Source organism: Tachysurus fulvidraco, chromosome 7, assembly GCF_022655615.1.
Source record: "Tachysurus fulvidraco isolate hzauxx_2018 chromosome 7, HZAU_PFXX_2.0, whole genome shotgun sequence".
NCBI lineage: Eukaryota > Metazoa > Chordata > Actinopteri > Siluriformes > Bagridae > Tachysurus > Tachysurus fulvidraco.
Window position 1 is genome coordinate 1004771 of NC_062524.1, and position 17500 is coordinate 1022270.

General features: G+C 42.5%; 1 protein-coding gene across 8 annotated transcripts in view; it reads left to right on the top strand.

Moving 5' to 3' along the window:
* Positions 1-17500, top strand: part of LOC113640112 (glutamate receptor ionotropic, NMDA 2B) — a 59538-nt gene that overhangs the window by 14713 nt on the left and 27325 nt on the right. For 7 of the 8 annotated variants that reach the window (XM_047816812.1, XM_047816810.1, XM_047816808.1 and 4 more), the window contains one exon: positions 8039-8680. In XM_047816812.1, coding sequence (XP_047672768.1) covers positions 8039-8680 — 642 coding nt within the window. Of the gene's footprint in view, positions 1-8038; positions 8681-8882; positions 8927-17500 lie in introns of those variants that run through there. The other variant, XM_047816814.1, reaches the window with a different exon arrangement.

Here is a 17500-nt window from a genome sequence, read left to right on the forward strand (position 1 = left end):
AACTGCGACTACATTTTAGGAACCTTTGCAAAACGGCCCATAATATTGAGTTGGGGGGGGCTTTAAGGGTAGAGTGGAAAACTGGTCAGGATTTGGGGCAAGATGGACCAAGTCTAATGCAGAACTGTCCCAGTAGAAAACCTTGAGGGTGGAACAACAGGACAATCGCCCTGAGCACACTGCTAACAGTGCAATAGTCCAACACCAAGAAGCTGAATGCCCAGGCAGATCCCAGACCGCGGTCTGATTGAGGCTCTGTGTCAAGACGTTAAAGATGTTCTTCGCTAACACCACCTACTCTGACAGAGAAAGTCTGGCAAGAAGAATAGGCAAAATTTTTAGAATCCAGATAAACAAAGCTAGAGACATGTCCTAAAATAATCAGCTGTAATAGTGCGGACCCCGGGAGTGGATGTACAGGTGCAACGAGCTGATTATTGTAAGCTTTATTTCACAACAAACAACTTCAGATGTTAAGGATTAGCAGGACGGCAGATGTCACACACGACATATGAATTCTGTGAGCTTGTGTGTTATTGTGTGTTATAATTAATAAGTACAAACACTGAAAAGTCTGGATTTTTAAAAAAACGTGTTATTAAATCTTCAAGTCATTTGGTGTTGAGATCTCGGTTAGAAGGCGTCACATTCGAACCGTTAGCTGATAGAGATGTGCAGATTAGTTTTCAGTCGAATTTTTCCAGGTTGTCCTCTTGTAATTACAGTAATTAAAACATAACATGCATTATATAGGCACGGAAATCGGCTCAGGTGTTAATGTTTAATAGAGTCATGAATAATTAAGTGCATTAACAGCCTGCATTTCCATCTAATAAAGCTCCAGTATGAGGCTTCGCTCCATTATTCCAGACTCTTCGCCCAGTATGAGTGTAGACTGGGACGCTGGACATATGATACTCGAAGCCTAATAATAATAGAACGTGTTAAATAAACTATAGAATAATAATACTTTATATTTTCAGGGTTAACGCTCATTAATAATTAACCACACATACATTATGCAAATAAAAGAATATGCTAATTATATGTAGATCAATAAATAATGACCCAATTTAACCCTAATGTATCGTTCAGCTTTTGGTGTTTTGTGTGTGTGTGTGTGTGTGTGTGTGTGTGTGTGTGTGTGTGTATGTGTGTGTGTGTGTATACAGGCAGTTGTTTGATGGGTTAGGATGTCTATAAATCTCTGAAGACTCTGAAGACACATTTTAATTAAAACACTGAATCAATCTGGAGGAGTTATGAGATGTTACAGAGTTGAAATGGATTTTACACACACACACACACACACACACACACACACACACACACACACACACACACACAAATGTGCATTTACGTGAATTTTGTAGATCCTCTAAAGCTGCTTTCACAAAACACACACATGTAAGTATGAGCATTGTGTGTGTGTGTGTGTGTGTGTGTGTGTGTGTGTGTGTGTGTGTGTGTGTGTGTGTGTGTGTGTGTGTGTTTGTGTGTAAGAGACAGACAGCAGATGCCATCAACAGTGTAATGTAGAGCAACACTGGTGGCATCACAAGACCTGAAACACAAGTGAATACTGTGTGTGTGTGTGTGTGTGTGTGTGTGTGTGTGTGTGTGTGTGTGTGTGTGTGTGTGTGTGTGTGTGTGTGTGTGTGTGTGTGTGTGTGTGTGTGTGTGTGAATATGTGGGAGATTTAGGGAGAGAGAGTGAGATATACCAGATGTCTGTCTTAAGAAGAACAATTGTTGGCATTTACATATCTGGCTTCCCTGCATTACCCAAAATGCATCATTCAGCTACACCTTCTCTGTCACTTCATCTCTCTCTCTCTCTCTCTCTCTCTCTCTCTCTCTCTCTCTCTCTCTCTCCCTCTCTCTCTCCCTCTCTCTCTCTCCCTTCAGCATGATGGATATTGAGTGTGTGTGTGTAAGATTGATAGTGTTTATATCAGATTAACACTCAGGGACACGTCTGTCTCAGCTGATGCATCGCTGATGGACATGTTCTGAAGATTATTAATATGATTATAAGATTTCCTGCAGTATGAGACACGTCTGTCCCTTTAGCAGGTGCTGCATGTCTTACGGCAGTGCGGACTGTATGTGTCTCACTCGTCCACACGTCTGTCCCTTTAGCAGGCGCTGCGTGTCTTACGGCATTGTGGACTGTGTGTGTCTCACTCGTCCTCTCGCTGTTTCATCCACATTTATTACAGCCTTTCAGTTCAGTAGACTGCAGCTGTAGTGTTTGTTAGCGTCTTTATAGTTATTCATTCTTTCTTTGTTTTTCCTTCTTTTCTGTATTTGTTTCTTAACAAACAAAAGGAACATGCCTACACACACACACACACACACACACACACACACACACACACACACACACACACACACACACACACAAACACTCTACTAATTCAGCCAGTCACTCATTCCAAAAATAAGCAGCTGTAGCAGATTAGAGAGTTTTAATCTCTTAACGCTGTCAGGAAAGTCATTACCATTTTACACAGGTGTGTGTGTGTGTGTGTGTGTGTGTGTGTGTGTGTGTGTGTGTGGACAGGGTGGGTGGACAGAAAATCTAACTGTAGTGTAACCGCAGGACAGAGGATTGTAAACCTGATTATGAAACTATATGTGCTGTTTTAGGGATGTGTATAAATGTAGGTATTAAATCTCATTTGCATTTTCATAGTATATGCAAATGAATCTCTTAAATATACAGAACACACAGAACTGTGTGAGAAAATAGGCATCATCTAGTGTCTAATGTCTCCCTCTGTCCCCACGTCCCATAAGTATTAACACCTGATATTGGCTCATTGGTGCAGTCCTTTGTGTACTGATATTGTTTGCATTGTGTGTGTGTGTGTGTGTGTGTGTGTGTGTGTGTGTGTGTGTGTGTGTGTGAGGTGTAAGTGAGATACAGACAGAGAGAAAGATTATTGCCATTATATAGGGACAGGGACAGAAATACTAGGATGAAAAAAATCGACTGCATTATTTCCCTCTATACACAAATAAACAGGTAAGCTTTTGAATATGCTAATTTATGCCACGTGATTGGCCGCCTTAGTACAGCAAATTGTCCTTCCTGCCTCCACACGGCTGCATGGTCAAACTGTGTGTGTGTGTGTGTGTGTGTGTGTGTGTGTGTGTGTGTGTGTGTGTGTGTGTGTGTGTGTGAGAGGCTGAGGCAGTGTGTTCATGCAGTGCCATGGTGGTTGCTATAGAAACCATGGAGATGCATATATCCTGAGCACTGCAGGAAAGGAGAGAGTTAGTAAGATGGAAATTTATTTAGAGGAATCAAACTCTTTAAACACTGCACTCGAGTCACGGAGAATTTTTGTAAAATGTTGCCTTTCAATACATCTGAATAATAAATAAATAAATATATAAATAAATAAATAAATAAATATCCATTTGCTCAAATACAGAGTGCTGAAAAATATAACGGGGTAAAAGAGAAAGAACGAAAGAAAGAAAGAATCATAAAAAGGAAGAAGTAATGAATAGAAGAGAGAGAAGAGAGAATGGTGTGTGTGTGTGTGTGTGTGTGTGTGTGTGTGTGTGTGTGTGTGTGTGTGTGTGTGCGTGAGTTGGAAAGAGAGAATTTCATCGGTCAGTTGTTTCAAATTTCATTTTCCAAAATCCTGAATTAATGAGAACATTATTGAGTGACCAGAGAGAGTCACATCATTCTCCAGCACAAAGTCAGACTACACGAGGTACACAAGAGGTACACACGTGGTACACACTGAAAATTAAATTACTGAAAGAAGTGTTACATAAAGCTGCTGAGCCTCTTCTTAATATTATTAACATCCTCGTTATCTTTAGGTTACGTCCCTAAATCCTTCAAGTTGGCAGTTATTAAGCCCCTCATTAATAAACCTAATTTAGATCCAAATGTACCATCAAATTACAGACCTATCTCACACCTAACGTTTATGTCTAAAATACTAGAAAAGGTTGTGTCTGTTCAACTGAGCTCCTTCTTACAGGAGAACAATATCTCTGAAGAGTTCCAGTCAGGTTTCAGGCCCCATCATAGCACAGAAACTGCACTTGTTAAAGTTACAAACGACTTGTTCTTAGCTTCGGACCAAGACTGTATGTCACTATTAGTTCTACTTGACCTTAGTGCTGCATTCGACACTATAGACCACAACATTCTTCTAGATTGCTTACAATCTTACACAGGTATTCATGGTCAGGCTTTAAGCTGGTTTAGATCCTACCTGTCTGACCGATACCATTTTGTAGAATTAAATGGTGAATCCTCCAGTTTATTACCAGTTAATTATGGGGTCCCTCAAGGATCAGTTCTCGGGCCTCTGCTTTTCTCTATATACATGCTTCCATTAGGGAACATTATTAGAAGACATGGGATTAGTTTCCATTGTTATGCTGATGACACACAGTTATATATCTCATCAAAACCAGATGAAATAGCCACAGTGTCCAAATTAACTCAATGTCTTAGAGAGATAAAAGACTGGATGAGCTGCAACTTTCTATTGTTAAACTCCGATAAGACAGAAATACTACTCATAGGTCCAAAAACCAGTGCACAGAAACTCTCACACTTTAACTCCCATTTAGAGGGATGTACTGTTACTAGTAGCTCGACAGTGAAAGACCTGGTGTTTATTAGACAGTAACTTGTCATTAAAATCATATCACCATATTACAATTCACCCATATTGCAGGAAATTCCACAATTTGGGAGCCAAAGAAGAAAAAGCCTGATCACATAGTTTTTAGTCGTGTTGGTTGGACAGTTAGAAGACCAGCTTCAGAAGAGAGTAGAGCACGTGTAGGTATGCAGGGGGTTAACAGCTCTCACAAATAACGAGGGGCCAAATTGTTCAAGGCCTTATAATTGAGCATGAGAATTTTAAAATGAATAGAAAAACTAACAGGAAGCCAGTGCAGTTTTTCCAGAATATGTGTGATGTGCTCCCTGCACTGTAATTTACTTAGGGTAGCTTTAGGAACTCCCAGCCATCAAAACATTACAGTAATCAAGACACGAAGAGACAAAAGTGTTGATTAACTTTTCAGACACAGAGAAAGTCAACATGGGACGTAATTTGGCAATGTTTCTGAGATGAAAAAATGGAGCTTTGACATTGTTACGGACATGAGGGTCAAATGTTAAATTGGCGTCAAATATCATCCCCAGATTCTTTAGTTTAGTTAGGAATTGTAAAGCAGAGCCACCCATACCGATGAGGTGAACCAATAAGCATCACTTCAGTCTAGTCACTGTTCAGACAAAGATCATTTTCAGACAACCATTTCGTAATCTCAGTAAAACCTTGAGAGAGAAAAGACACAGGCATATTGACATCAGGTTTAGAATGTATACAGATCTGAGTGTCGTCGGCATAAAAGTGATAGTTTAGGCCGAGTGATCTTAAAAGCTGGACAAATGGAAAAATGTAAATACTAAAAAAATAATGGGCTCAAAACCGATCCTTGAGGAACACCAGATTGCACCACACCGACCTTAGACTTGCAGTCACCCGTCACAACAAACTGCTTACGATCAGAACGGTGGGACTTAAACCACTTTAATGCAGAATCAGAAACTCCAGAGTCTCAATGCGGGTGACTAAAACTGAGCGATCTATAGTGACAAAAGCGGCACTAAGATCAAGAAGAATCAGAATAGATAGACGGCCGGAATCAGAAGCCATTAACAAGTCATTAGTGATCTTAACTAATGCAGTTTCTAATCCGGACTGAAGTGGCTCAAAAAGATCATTAGTGGAAAGATGAGAAAGCAGTTGAGAAGCCATTGTTTGTTCTAAAATTTTGGCGAGGAATGGAAGATTACAGTCGGGACAAAAATTACTCGGATTATCAAAGTTCATGTTGTTAGTTTTTGGTACAGGGATGACAGCAGCAATTTTTAAGTGCTCCTGTCACAAGACCGGTGCACAGTGAGTTATGGATAATTCTCAAAACAACAGGAAAGAGGGAATCAAAACAAGATCTATAAAGACGTTTTTTTTTTATAAAGATGGTATCGGATATCGGATCAACTCCTGAAGTTGGCTTTCAGTTTTGAAAGCATTTTACATAGTGACTGAGAGTCATGAACAGCAAAGTTAGTAAGATGCAAAGAGAATGCAGACATATTTAAGGTGGAGGTAGCAGAAGTATAAGGGGTAACAATGCGATTACGTATATTATGAATTTTTGGTGCTAAATTTACATTTACATCATGTGACAGACCCCTTATCCAGAGCGACGTACATAAGAGCTTAAATCTCTAACACTGAATACATTAATGCTGCTCACTAGGTTACATACTTAAGATACCATGAGTTTAAAACTTTTGTTCAAAGTTACAATGAAAAAGTGTCAAAGGTTTTTTTATTATAATTTTTTTTTTATGCAAAAGATAAGGAAAGAAGTGCTAGTTGAAGTGTTTCCTGAATAAGTAGGTCTTCAACCGCCGCTTGAAAATAGCCAGTGACTCAGCTGTCCGGACCTCTAGGGGAAGTTCATCCCACCACCTTGGTGCCAGAACAGAGAAGAGTCTTGTAGTATACTTGCCTCTTACCCTGAGAGATAGTTGGACCAGTGGGGCAGTGCTGTGGATCGGAGGTTGCGGGGTGCAGTGTGAGGAGTGATGAGGGCTTTGGGGTAAGAGGGAGATGGTCTGTTTTTGGCTTTGTAGGCCAGCATCAGTGTTTTGAATCTGATGTGTTCAGCTACCAAAAGCCAGATCGGTGGTGTGGAGAACTTAGGCAGGTTGAAGACGGAACGTTTAGAATGTGCTCTTTTCTTTCCTGCTCTGTTCTTCTCACACTTTCATGGTGTTCAGGAGAAGGTGGTGTGCAGACTGGGGTAAGTATGTAAAGAGATTTTAATCCCACTGACCTTCTGTTTTAATGTCTCACAAAACCTGATACTAAAAAATAATGGATTGAGCTTTGAGCTGCGAGTCTGAACAAATGTCTGTTTCATATCCGTTATCTTTACACACGGAGCTACAGATACTAAAGAGCATCAGACTGATAGGGCAGATAACACACTCTCTCTCTCTCTCTGGCCTTCATTTATTTCTCCCAGTAGACTAGATACACTGTGTGTGTGTGTGTGTGTGTGTGTGTGTGTGTGTGTGTGTGTGTGTGTGTGTGTGTGTGTGTGTGTGAGGTGACAAGGTTTCTTTCACGTATGTTTAATGAATTGATATATAAGCAGCCACCTCTGCCATGATGTGTGTGTGTGTGTGTGTGTGTGTGTGTGTGTGTGTGTGTGTGTGTGTGTGTGTGTGTGAGGTGACAAGGTTTCTTTCACGTATGTTTAATGAATTGATATATAAGCAGCCCACCTCTGCCATGATGTGTGTGTGTGTGTGTGTGTGTGTGTGTGTGTGTGTGTGTGTGTGTGTGTGTGTGTGTGTGTGTGTGTGTGTGGAATGGCCCATTGTAACTGTTGCCATGGAAACTGAGTGCTGCTAGAAAAGTAGTGATTGAAAGAGGTTTTTCTCTTTACCACTGTTTGTCTCTCTCTTTATATTCCTCTCTCTCTCTCTCTCTCTCTCTCTCTCTCTCTCTCTCTCTTTACATCTTCCATATCTTTATGTTTGTGTTTCTGTTTCTCTCTCTTTACATCTTTCTATCTATTTCTATTTTCCTCTCTCTCTCTCTCTCTCTCTCTCTCTCTCTCTCTCTCTCTCTCTCTCTCTCTCTCTCTCTCTCTCTCTCTCCCCCCCTCTCTCTCACACTCTGTCGATGAGAAGAGAAAAAGATTGAGTGAGGGATTCTCTTGTATCCTTGAGTCATTTATAACACCACTCCACTCCTGCCTCCTTCATTGTCTTTTCTCCACTAAGAGCTATCCATCTTTTTCTTCTAACTCTCCCTCTTTCCATTTTTCTCCCTCTTTCCTGACACGGAGTGATACTCTATCCATTAGGGAGAATTTAAATTATCAGTAACAGCTGCTATTATCTCACGTCTTTCTATGTGCTGCGCTTTTGACTAAAACCTCTCCCTTTTATCTCTCTATAGGTCTCTCATTCCTCCTCCATCATGCTATTTTATGGTCGTTGCTGTTTGTCTCCGCCCACTCTGGGGCAGCGGGCGTGTCACATGTCACGAACCCCACCTTCATCCAGTTTGCCCCGCCCTTTTTTGTTTTCACGTCATACTTCCCTACTCCTTCTTCTCCTTCTGCTGGTTTCATCTCCTGGCTGTCAATCAAGGCGGGACCGAGGGTCTGGGGGTGTGACCAATTACATTCCAGGGGTGTGGCCTGACCCGGGTCTCCAGCAGCGGCCGTGGTCCAAGCAGTGGGTGGGGTCGAAGCTGCTGCAGGGCCTCACCATCGCTGTGGTCCTGGTGGGAAACTCGAGCGATGTGACTCTGTATGGAACAAGGGATAACAAAGAGGAGTGGAGAGATCAAGGGAACGATGGGTTCATGAACGAAGGGGTGGGGAACGTGGAAGTGGTGCGGATGAACGAAACAGACCCGAGCAGCATTATCAAGAGCGTGTGTGACCTCATGACTCAGCACTGGCTTCAGGGAGTCGTGTTCGGTGACGACACGGACCAGGAGGCCATCGCCCAAATCCTCGACTTCATCTCTGCTCAAACACGTACACCTGTCCTCGGTGTGAAGGGAGGATCCTCCATGATCATGGCAGCTAAGGTAACACACACACACACACACACACACATACATACACACACACACACACACACACACACACACACACACACACACACACACACACACACACACACACACATATACATACACACACACACACACACACACACACACACATATACACACACACACACACACACACACACACACACACACACACACACACACACACACACACCTGTCCTCGGTGTGAAGGGAGGATCCTCCATGATCATGGCAGCTAAGGTAACACACACACACACACACACACACACACACACACACACACACACACACACACACACACACAAACACACACACACACACACACACACACACACACACACACACACATATACATACACACACACACACACACACACACACACACACACACACACACACACACACACACACACACACACACAAACTGAGTTCATCCCAGTATGTCTAACAGAGAAACTGCAGAACTGCATGATGAGAAAATGTGTTACCCTCAGGGGTCTGAAATCTGTGTATGTGTGTGTGTGTGTGTGTGTTTTAAATAAAGTGTGTCTGCTGGAATCCTTAGTGGAAATGGTATGAGTCATAAACACACCCTCACACGGCACCGAGTGTAACACACCACTTGCAGATGAAGATGATTCTTCCTCATGGTTGCAGTGTTTTGTCTGTGGCTGATGTTCCTGATGCTGATGGAAGGCTTTAAAGCACAAACATGGACCTGTTCTGTTTGTTACAGTCACAGTTACAGACACATGCAGTTTTAACATAAACATCATCACCAAGTACGGCTGTAGGTTCAGATCCCCAATGATCAAGTCAGAGTGACAACTCCCAGAGGTAACTTGAGTAAGAAACTCGGAGAGGAACCAGACTCATCTAGGTGACACCACAGAGTGTGGATCATTACAGTGTAGAGGTGTGTGTGTGGGGGGGGGGGTAGGGGGGGGAGTAAGAGTGTAGTGTGTATGAGATGTTTAGTTAGAGCAGATTGTGAGACCTGGGATGAGCAACAGAACCAGTCTATATAACTAAACACTAAAGACACTCTGAGATGTTTTGGGGCATGTAGATCTTCAGGGTTCACTGCTGCTCTGTATCCTGCTTGCTGTGGGAGATGAGCTACACCTAAGCCATACCATAGCCTTACACTAAGGTTCATCTCACAGTCTGATCTGCTGGACCTTATCACATGATGTGGTCAGTTCTAATCCTCTAAACAAACAGAAGTCGTCATCTTTGGTTAATTTAATTCTAAAGTTCTAAAACTGAAAGCTTTCTTCTGTTCGCTGTAGCTGTCACTCATACAGTGCATAGTGACAGGTGTAGTGGGATGGCAGCGTGGTGCCTGTGGTCCTCACTGGGGACACCAAAACCTTTAGATACCATGTCCGGTGGGATAGTGTGATGGACATGGACTGTCTATTTACTGATTTTGGTTTATACTCACTAACCCTTTGGTCATCATCATCATCATCATCAACCTCCTCCTTATCATAATTTCCTTTGTCACTGTCTCCCTATCAGATGATCACCAACCACCACCCCCACCACCATCATCACCATAATCAACATCATCATTATCCTCCCCCTCATCATCATCATCATCATCATCATCATCATCATCATCATCATCATCATCATCATCATCATCAACCTCCTCCTCCTTATCATAATTTCCTATGTCACCTTCTCCCTATCAGATGATCACCAACCACCACCCCCACCACCATCATCACCATAATCATCATCATCATCATCATCATCATCCTCCTCCTCCTGATCATAATTTCCTATGTCACTGTCTCCCTATCAGATGATCACCACCAGCTTTCACTCCACACACACTGTATCTGATGCACGTCGATGAAGCATCACACTCGAGCTGTTCTGCTTTTATTCCTCAGATGCATTACATAAAATGACAAAAACTCCTTCTTACAGCCCCATATTTACAACCCTAACCTACACCGACATGATTGTTTACCCCGTATCCTCATTGTGAAGTGTGTGTAGTGAGACACGCCGGTTATTCACCGTCCCACTGCGTCACATCACGGCTTCGTAATTATGGCTCGGACAAGACCAGCTTAGTAATGAGGACTCAAGAGCAAACAGGACAGAGACTGTGTGTGTGTGTGTGTGTGTGTGTGTGTGTGTGTGTGTGTGTGTGTGTGTGTGTGTGTGTGTGTGTGTGTGAGAGAGAGAGCCTAGACTCATAAACATATAAAGAGCTACAGTATCTGAGTAACGTCCACATGACTGATGAAGAGAAATGTTTTTTATTCAGCTTAAACCTTATCTTTCACATCACTTTATAAACTCTGACATTAAAAACTGTTAAAGTGTTATAACACCTTTATAACTTTGTCACAGGAATATTCACTTTCCACACTGACACACTAACAGTCTCCTGTACAGTTCTCTCGCGCACACACACACACACACACACACACACACACACACACACACACACACACACACACACACACACACACACACACACACACACACACTAACAGTCTCCTGTACAGTCCTGTAAAGTTGAGCCTGCACACACCTACACACTGGGGCACAGGTGTGTATGCTGGAGTCCGTAACGGAAATGGTGTGAGTCATAAACACACCCACACAGACGTTATCGCTAATGTTACACCATGTACAGTACACACACACACACACACACACACACACACACACACACACACACACACACACACACACACACACACACACACACTCGCTCTCCGCTCAATGCATTTCCTAAAGCAAAGTCAAATCCGCTGTTTGGGAAGATTTGCTGTCTGTGTGCGTGTCTGTAACCACACAGAATACACAACACCTTCAACAGTTGTTCTCTATCTATCTATCTATCTATCTATCTATCTATCTATCTATCTATCTATCTATCTATCTATCTATCTATCTATCTATCTATCTATCTATCTATCTATCTATCTATCTATCTATCTACGTTCTCAATAATCCTCCAAAGTCTGGAATTTACTGAGGGGAAGAGAGAAGCATTTTATTCACATAAAAAGTAATAATCCATCATTGGATTAAAGAGAGAGAGAGAGAGAGAGAGAGAGAGAGAGAGAGAGAGAGAGAGAGAGAGAATCAGCAGACTTTCATATCGGGAGAGAAATGTAGAGATAAGCAAAAGGATGCTGCATTTGGAGATCATGAACGAGAGAAAAATGGATGAATGGAGGGAGTGAAAGAGTGTATACCTGTGCTGAAAAACACGAGAGTGTTGAAGGCACAGGGAGAGAGAGAGAGAGAGAGAGAGAGAGAGAGAGAGAGAGAGAGAGAGAGAGAGAGAGAGAGCAGATGATTAGGAGCAGACTGTGGGTGGTTTGTGTGTGTGTGTGTGTGTGTGTGTGTGTGTGTGTGTGTGTGTGTGTGTGTGTGTGTGTGTGTGTGTGTGTGTGTGTGACAGAGAGACTCTGACTCAGTCTGTTTGTGCTGCTGAATGCTGCCCTGGTGGCTCCACACAAAAACACATCCTATTACTGATAAACTTCACAATCAATTAACAATCAGCCCTCTGGAGTTTGTCTAGTTGTGACTGTAGTTGTGTGTCTGTTCGTTTGTTTTGTGGTTCTGTAGTTGTGGGTGTGTTTGTTTTGTTGTTCTGTTCTCGTGAATATGTATTTGTTGCCACATAGTCCTGTGGGTGTGTATGTGTTGTGGGTAGATGTTCTGTGTAGAGTTTGTGTGTAGAGTTTGTGTGTAGAGTTTGTGTGTAGAGTTTGTGTGTAGATGTTATGTGTAGATGTTGGTTTGTAGATGTTATGTGTAGATGTTGTGTGTAGATGTTGTGTGTAGATGTTGTGTGTAGATGTTGGTTTGTAGATGTTGTGTGTAGATGTTGTGTGTAGATGTTGGTTTGTAGATGTTATGTGTAGATGTTCTGTGTAGATGTTGTGTGTAGATGTTGGTTTGTAGATGTTGTGTGTAGATGTTGTGTGTAGATGTTATGTGTAGATGTTGGTTTGTAGATGTTGTGTGTAGAGTTTGTGTGTAGACTGTGTGTAGATGTTGTGTGTAGAGTTTGTGTGTAGATGTTGTGTGTAGAGTTTGTGTGTAGATGTTGTGTGTAGACTGTGTGTAGAGTTTGTGTGTAGATGTTGTGTGTAGAGTTTGTGTAGATTTTGTGTGTACCTGTTATAGTGTAGTACTGTGGGTCTGTATATACTCCATAGTAGTTATGGTGTGTGTAGTTATGGTAAGTGTTTGTAGCTCAGCTGTAGTTGTGTTGCTCTACAGATGTGTGGGGATGTTTTAAGAGGATTTAGAGAGTGGTGTGTTGTATGTGTGTGTATGTGACTGTGTGTGTGTGTGTGTGTGTGTTTGTACTCAGTGGGAGGTGGGAGGTGAATCAGTGGTGAAGTGTGAGGTGAATCAACACACACACACACACACACACACACACACACACACACACACACACACACACACACACACACACACACACATGCCCTTGTTTTGATTATTAATTAGCTGAAGTATCCTAGAATGACTGACTGCTACCTGGAGGATCTGCTGATAGGATGAACTTCAGAAGGTCTGAAGCAGTGGACTGTAGTATGTCTGTAACTGAGTAGATGCAGTGTTAGTGTCTGTAGTTGTGAGTCTGTAGTTGGTTGTGTAATTGTTCAGATGTATAGTTGTGAGTCTGTAGTTGGTTGTGTAATTGTTTGCCACGCCCTCACACACTCCTCAGTTCCCCTAGTGATATGTAGATGCACCAGGACAGTGTGTGTTGAGCTCAGTGTGTGTCTGCGTTGTGACTTTCCTCGAAGTTGCATTGTTCTTTTTTACTGAAAAAAAAAAAACTTCACTAAATGCTACACTATAAGTTCTATGTGGGGGCGTGTTATAGCACAAGCTCCGCCCACTTTGTCTGTCTCTCACCCGTGACTTTACTGTAACAACTTACATATCAGTAAACTGACAGTAATCACAGTCAGGTGAGAATCATCATGCGTTACCTGTCTGTTTGTACACCTCCACACACACCACGTAGAGAGAGAGAGACAGAGAGAGAGAGAGAGAGAGAGAGAGAGAGAGAGAGAGAGAGAGAGACCTATATATGTGGCCTAATTCTTCCTTCTGTCCGGTTTCAGCTGAAGACAATTTTAAACTCTGCTGCAAGCTAGAACTTTTCATTTCCTCTCCACATTTCTCTCACTCTCTTTGTCTTTCTTTATCCCTCTATCTTTCCCACCTTCTGTCTCTACATCCCTGTGTCTTTTTGTCTCTCTTCTATCTGTTTATCTCGATTTCTCTTTCTTTCTGCTTTTGTCTGTCTGTTTTTGTTCCTTTTCCTGCCTGTCCATCAGTCTGCCTGCCCGTCTGTCTGTCTGTCTGTCTGTCTGTCTGTCTCTCTGCATTACACCACTGTACAGTGCTGTGTGACCAGATGATATAAACACCTGACATCTGAATTAAAAATAAAATAAATGGATTAATTTCTATATAGTGTGTTCTCAGCTGATTAATCAGGAGTAGTTTCAGTCTCCCTTAAGGTGTTAATTGACCTTCACTTCAGCCCCGACTGCACTTACATCTCAGAGTATGGATTCCCCTATACCTTCGTTGTCACATTTCTCAACTGTGGCAGCAGAAGAGATTTTACAACTCATCCAGTCCTGCAATCCTACCACCTGCCCACTGGATCCACTCCCTACCACTATGCTCCAGACCATCTCACAAGACCTTCTGCCCTTCATTTCCACTATCGTCAATAGATCCATAGCATCTGGTCAGGTACCAACTACTTTCAAGAGAGCAAGGGTTATTCCCATCCTAAAGAAACCTGCTCTGGATCCATCAGACATCAGTAACTACAGACCGGTATCACTTCTCTCATTTCTTTCAAAAATTCTTGAACGCATTGTCTATAATCACCTGTCTGTCTATCTCTCACAGAACAACCTCCAAGATCCCAAACAGTCTGGCTTTAAAGCAGCTCACTCTACAGAAACAGCCCTTTTGGATGTCTCTGAGAAGCTACATACTGCTAGATCAGCCAAACTATCATCCGTCCTTATCCTCCTTGACCTTTCAGCAGCGTTTGATACGGTCAACCACAAGACTCTCTTATCCACCCTCAGGAGTCTTGGGATTTGTGGATCAGCTTGGGAATGGTTTGCCTCCTACCTGGAAGGACGCTCATATCAAGTAACATGGAGGGGAGTGACATCTGCTCCACGCAGACTCTCCACTGGCGTCCCACAGGGCTCAGTACTTGGTCCTCTTCTTTTCTCCCTGTATACTCACTCTGTTATTTCCTCACATGGGTTCTCTTACCACTGCTATGCTGATGATACACAACTTATCTTCTCTGTCCCACCCTCAGATGCCACAGCTTCTGACCGGATCTCAGCATGTCTGGCAGAAATTTCATCATGGATGACTGCTCATCAGTTAAAGCTCAATCCTAGCAAAACTGAACTGACGATCTGATCTCCCCTTCAGCCACAGCTCACAACCTTGGGGTAACCATGGACAATCAACTGTCCTTTTCCTCTCATGTTGCTAATGTGACTCGCTCATGTCAGTTTCTTCTCTACAACATTAGAAGGATTCGGCCATTTTTGTCCACACAGACTGCCCAGGTACTTGTTCAGTCTCTTGTCATTCCTAGACTGGATTACTGTAACACACTGCTGGCAGGTCTACCTATGAACGCAATCCGTCCTCTGCAAATGATCCAAAATGCAGCTGCCCGGCTTGTTTTCAACCTACCAAAGTTCTCCACACCACCGATCTGGCTTCTGGTAGCTGAACACATCAGATTCAAAACACTGATGCTGGCCTACAAAGCCAAAAACAGACCATCTCCCTCTTACCCCAAAGCCCTCATCACTCCTCACACTGCACCCCGCAACCTCCGATCCACAGCACTGCCCCACCGGTCCCACCATCTCTCAGGGTAAGAGGCAAGTTTACTACAAGACTCTTCTCTGTTCTGGCACCAAGGTGGTGGAATGAACTTCCCCTAGAGGTCCAGACAGCTGAGTCACTGGCTATTTTCAAGCGGCGGTTGAAGACCTACTTATTCAGGAAACACTTCAACTAGCACTTCTTTCCTTATCTTTTGAATTTAAAAAAAAAAAAACAACCTTTGACACTTTTTCATTGTAACTTTGAACAAAAGTTTTAAACTCATGGTATCTTAAGTATGTAACCTAGTGAGCAGCATTAATGTATTCAGTGTTAGAGATTTAAGCTCTTATGTACGTCGCTCTGGATAAGGGGTCTGTCACATGCTGTAAATATAAATGTTTATAGCAGTACAGTGCATCTGAGGTCTGTATCTTTCTCTCTGGTTATGGATATAAACCCTGAGGCTTACATATATATTTCCTTTTCCTCCCTCTCTCTCTCTCTCTCTCTCTCTCTCTCTCTCTCTCTCTCTCTCTCTCTCTCTCTCTCTCTCTCTCTCTCTCACTCACTCTCTCTCTCTCTCTCTCTCTCACTCACTCACTCACTCTCTCTCTCTCTCTCTCTCTCTCTCACTCACTCTCTCTATCTGTCCTTGTTGTGTTGTACATAATTTCACACTTGAATTTGTTCCTGTTTTTCTGTGACTCTCCTCTCACTGTATATGTTATGTCCTTCTCCTGGCCTTACTCCCAGACAGAGACAAAGACAGACAGACAGAGAGACAGACAGATGGAGAGCAGCACACAGAGACACTGAGAGAGAGAGAATGAAAGGAAGAGAGAAAGAGGGAGAGAAGGTGTGAAAGTGTGGAATGAAAGAGTGAGGAACACAAGATGTGTTCAGTCAATTACACAGGAGAAGCCTGCCAACCTGGCAGCACTCAGAGACACCACAAGCTGTTACGCTTACTCTTACACTTACGTTTCTCACACACACACACACACACACACACACACACACACACACACACACACACACACACACACACACACACACACACACACACACACAGGTCTAGTTACTGATCCTGATTAGTTTTACTACTGCTACTATTAATAATACATTTAGTTGAAAAAGCTTTTCCTCACTGTGGGATGAATAAAGGAACCTTACATCTTATCTTACATGAATACATTTCCTCTTGTGACTCAAATCCACATACATTTACATTATTTTACTCATCAATCGGAATACAAAAACGATCATGTTTAGCCTCGGTCACAATACAGTACAGTCTGGAGTCGTACTGGACTTGTTCTAAACATGTGTTTGAATTGTTTAATATTTGTCAGAAAGGATGGAGAACAAAACACTCTGTAAGAAAGAATCTTTATTTTTGTGTTAATCTAAATCGGTGGCCTTTAGTATCAGTAACATGGATGGGTTCTCCTCAGTCGGAGTTCTCCTACCAGTTTCCACCCATCAGCCAGCTCGACTCACCACATAACATCTACCACTGGGGAGGGTGAAGACTAACATGTGCTTCCACTGAGTCACATGAAGCCAGACAGAATCTTTTCAAACTGCTGCTCCTGCAGCAGCACAGGGCAGTGTAACGTCCACAGAGGGACCCGTCTTTCCTCCATGGCATGGAGAGCATGGGTTACCACATGGCATGGAGAGAGCATCTGGTCTCCTGACCCTGAACAGCTCAACGCCTTTCTTTTGTGCCACTCTGGAGCCCAATCTGAGCAGTTTTTGTTATTTTCATCTCAAACTTGTGCTCCTGCAAGTCAGGTTAATATGTATTTCTTTTTGCTGTCAATTTAATAATCACACTTTGAAGACATTTTACTGATAAAGAAAGAATTTAAAACGAAATATATTAAAAAGTCCTGCTGGACTAATGGAATCTTTGTT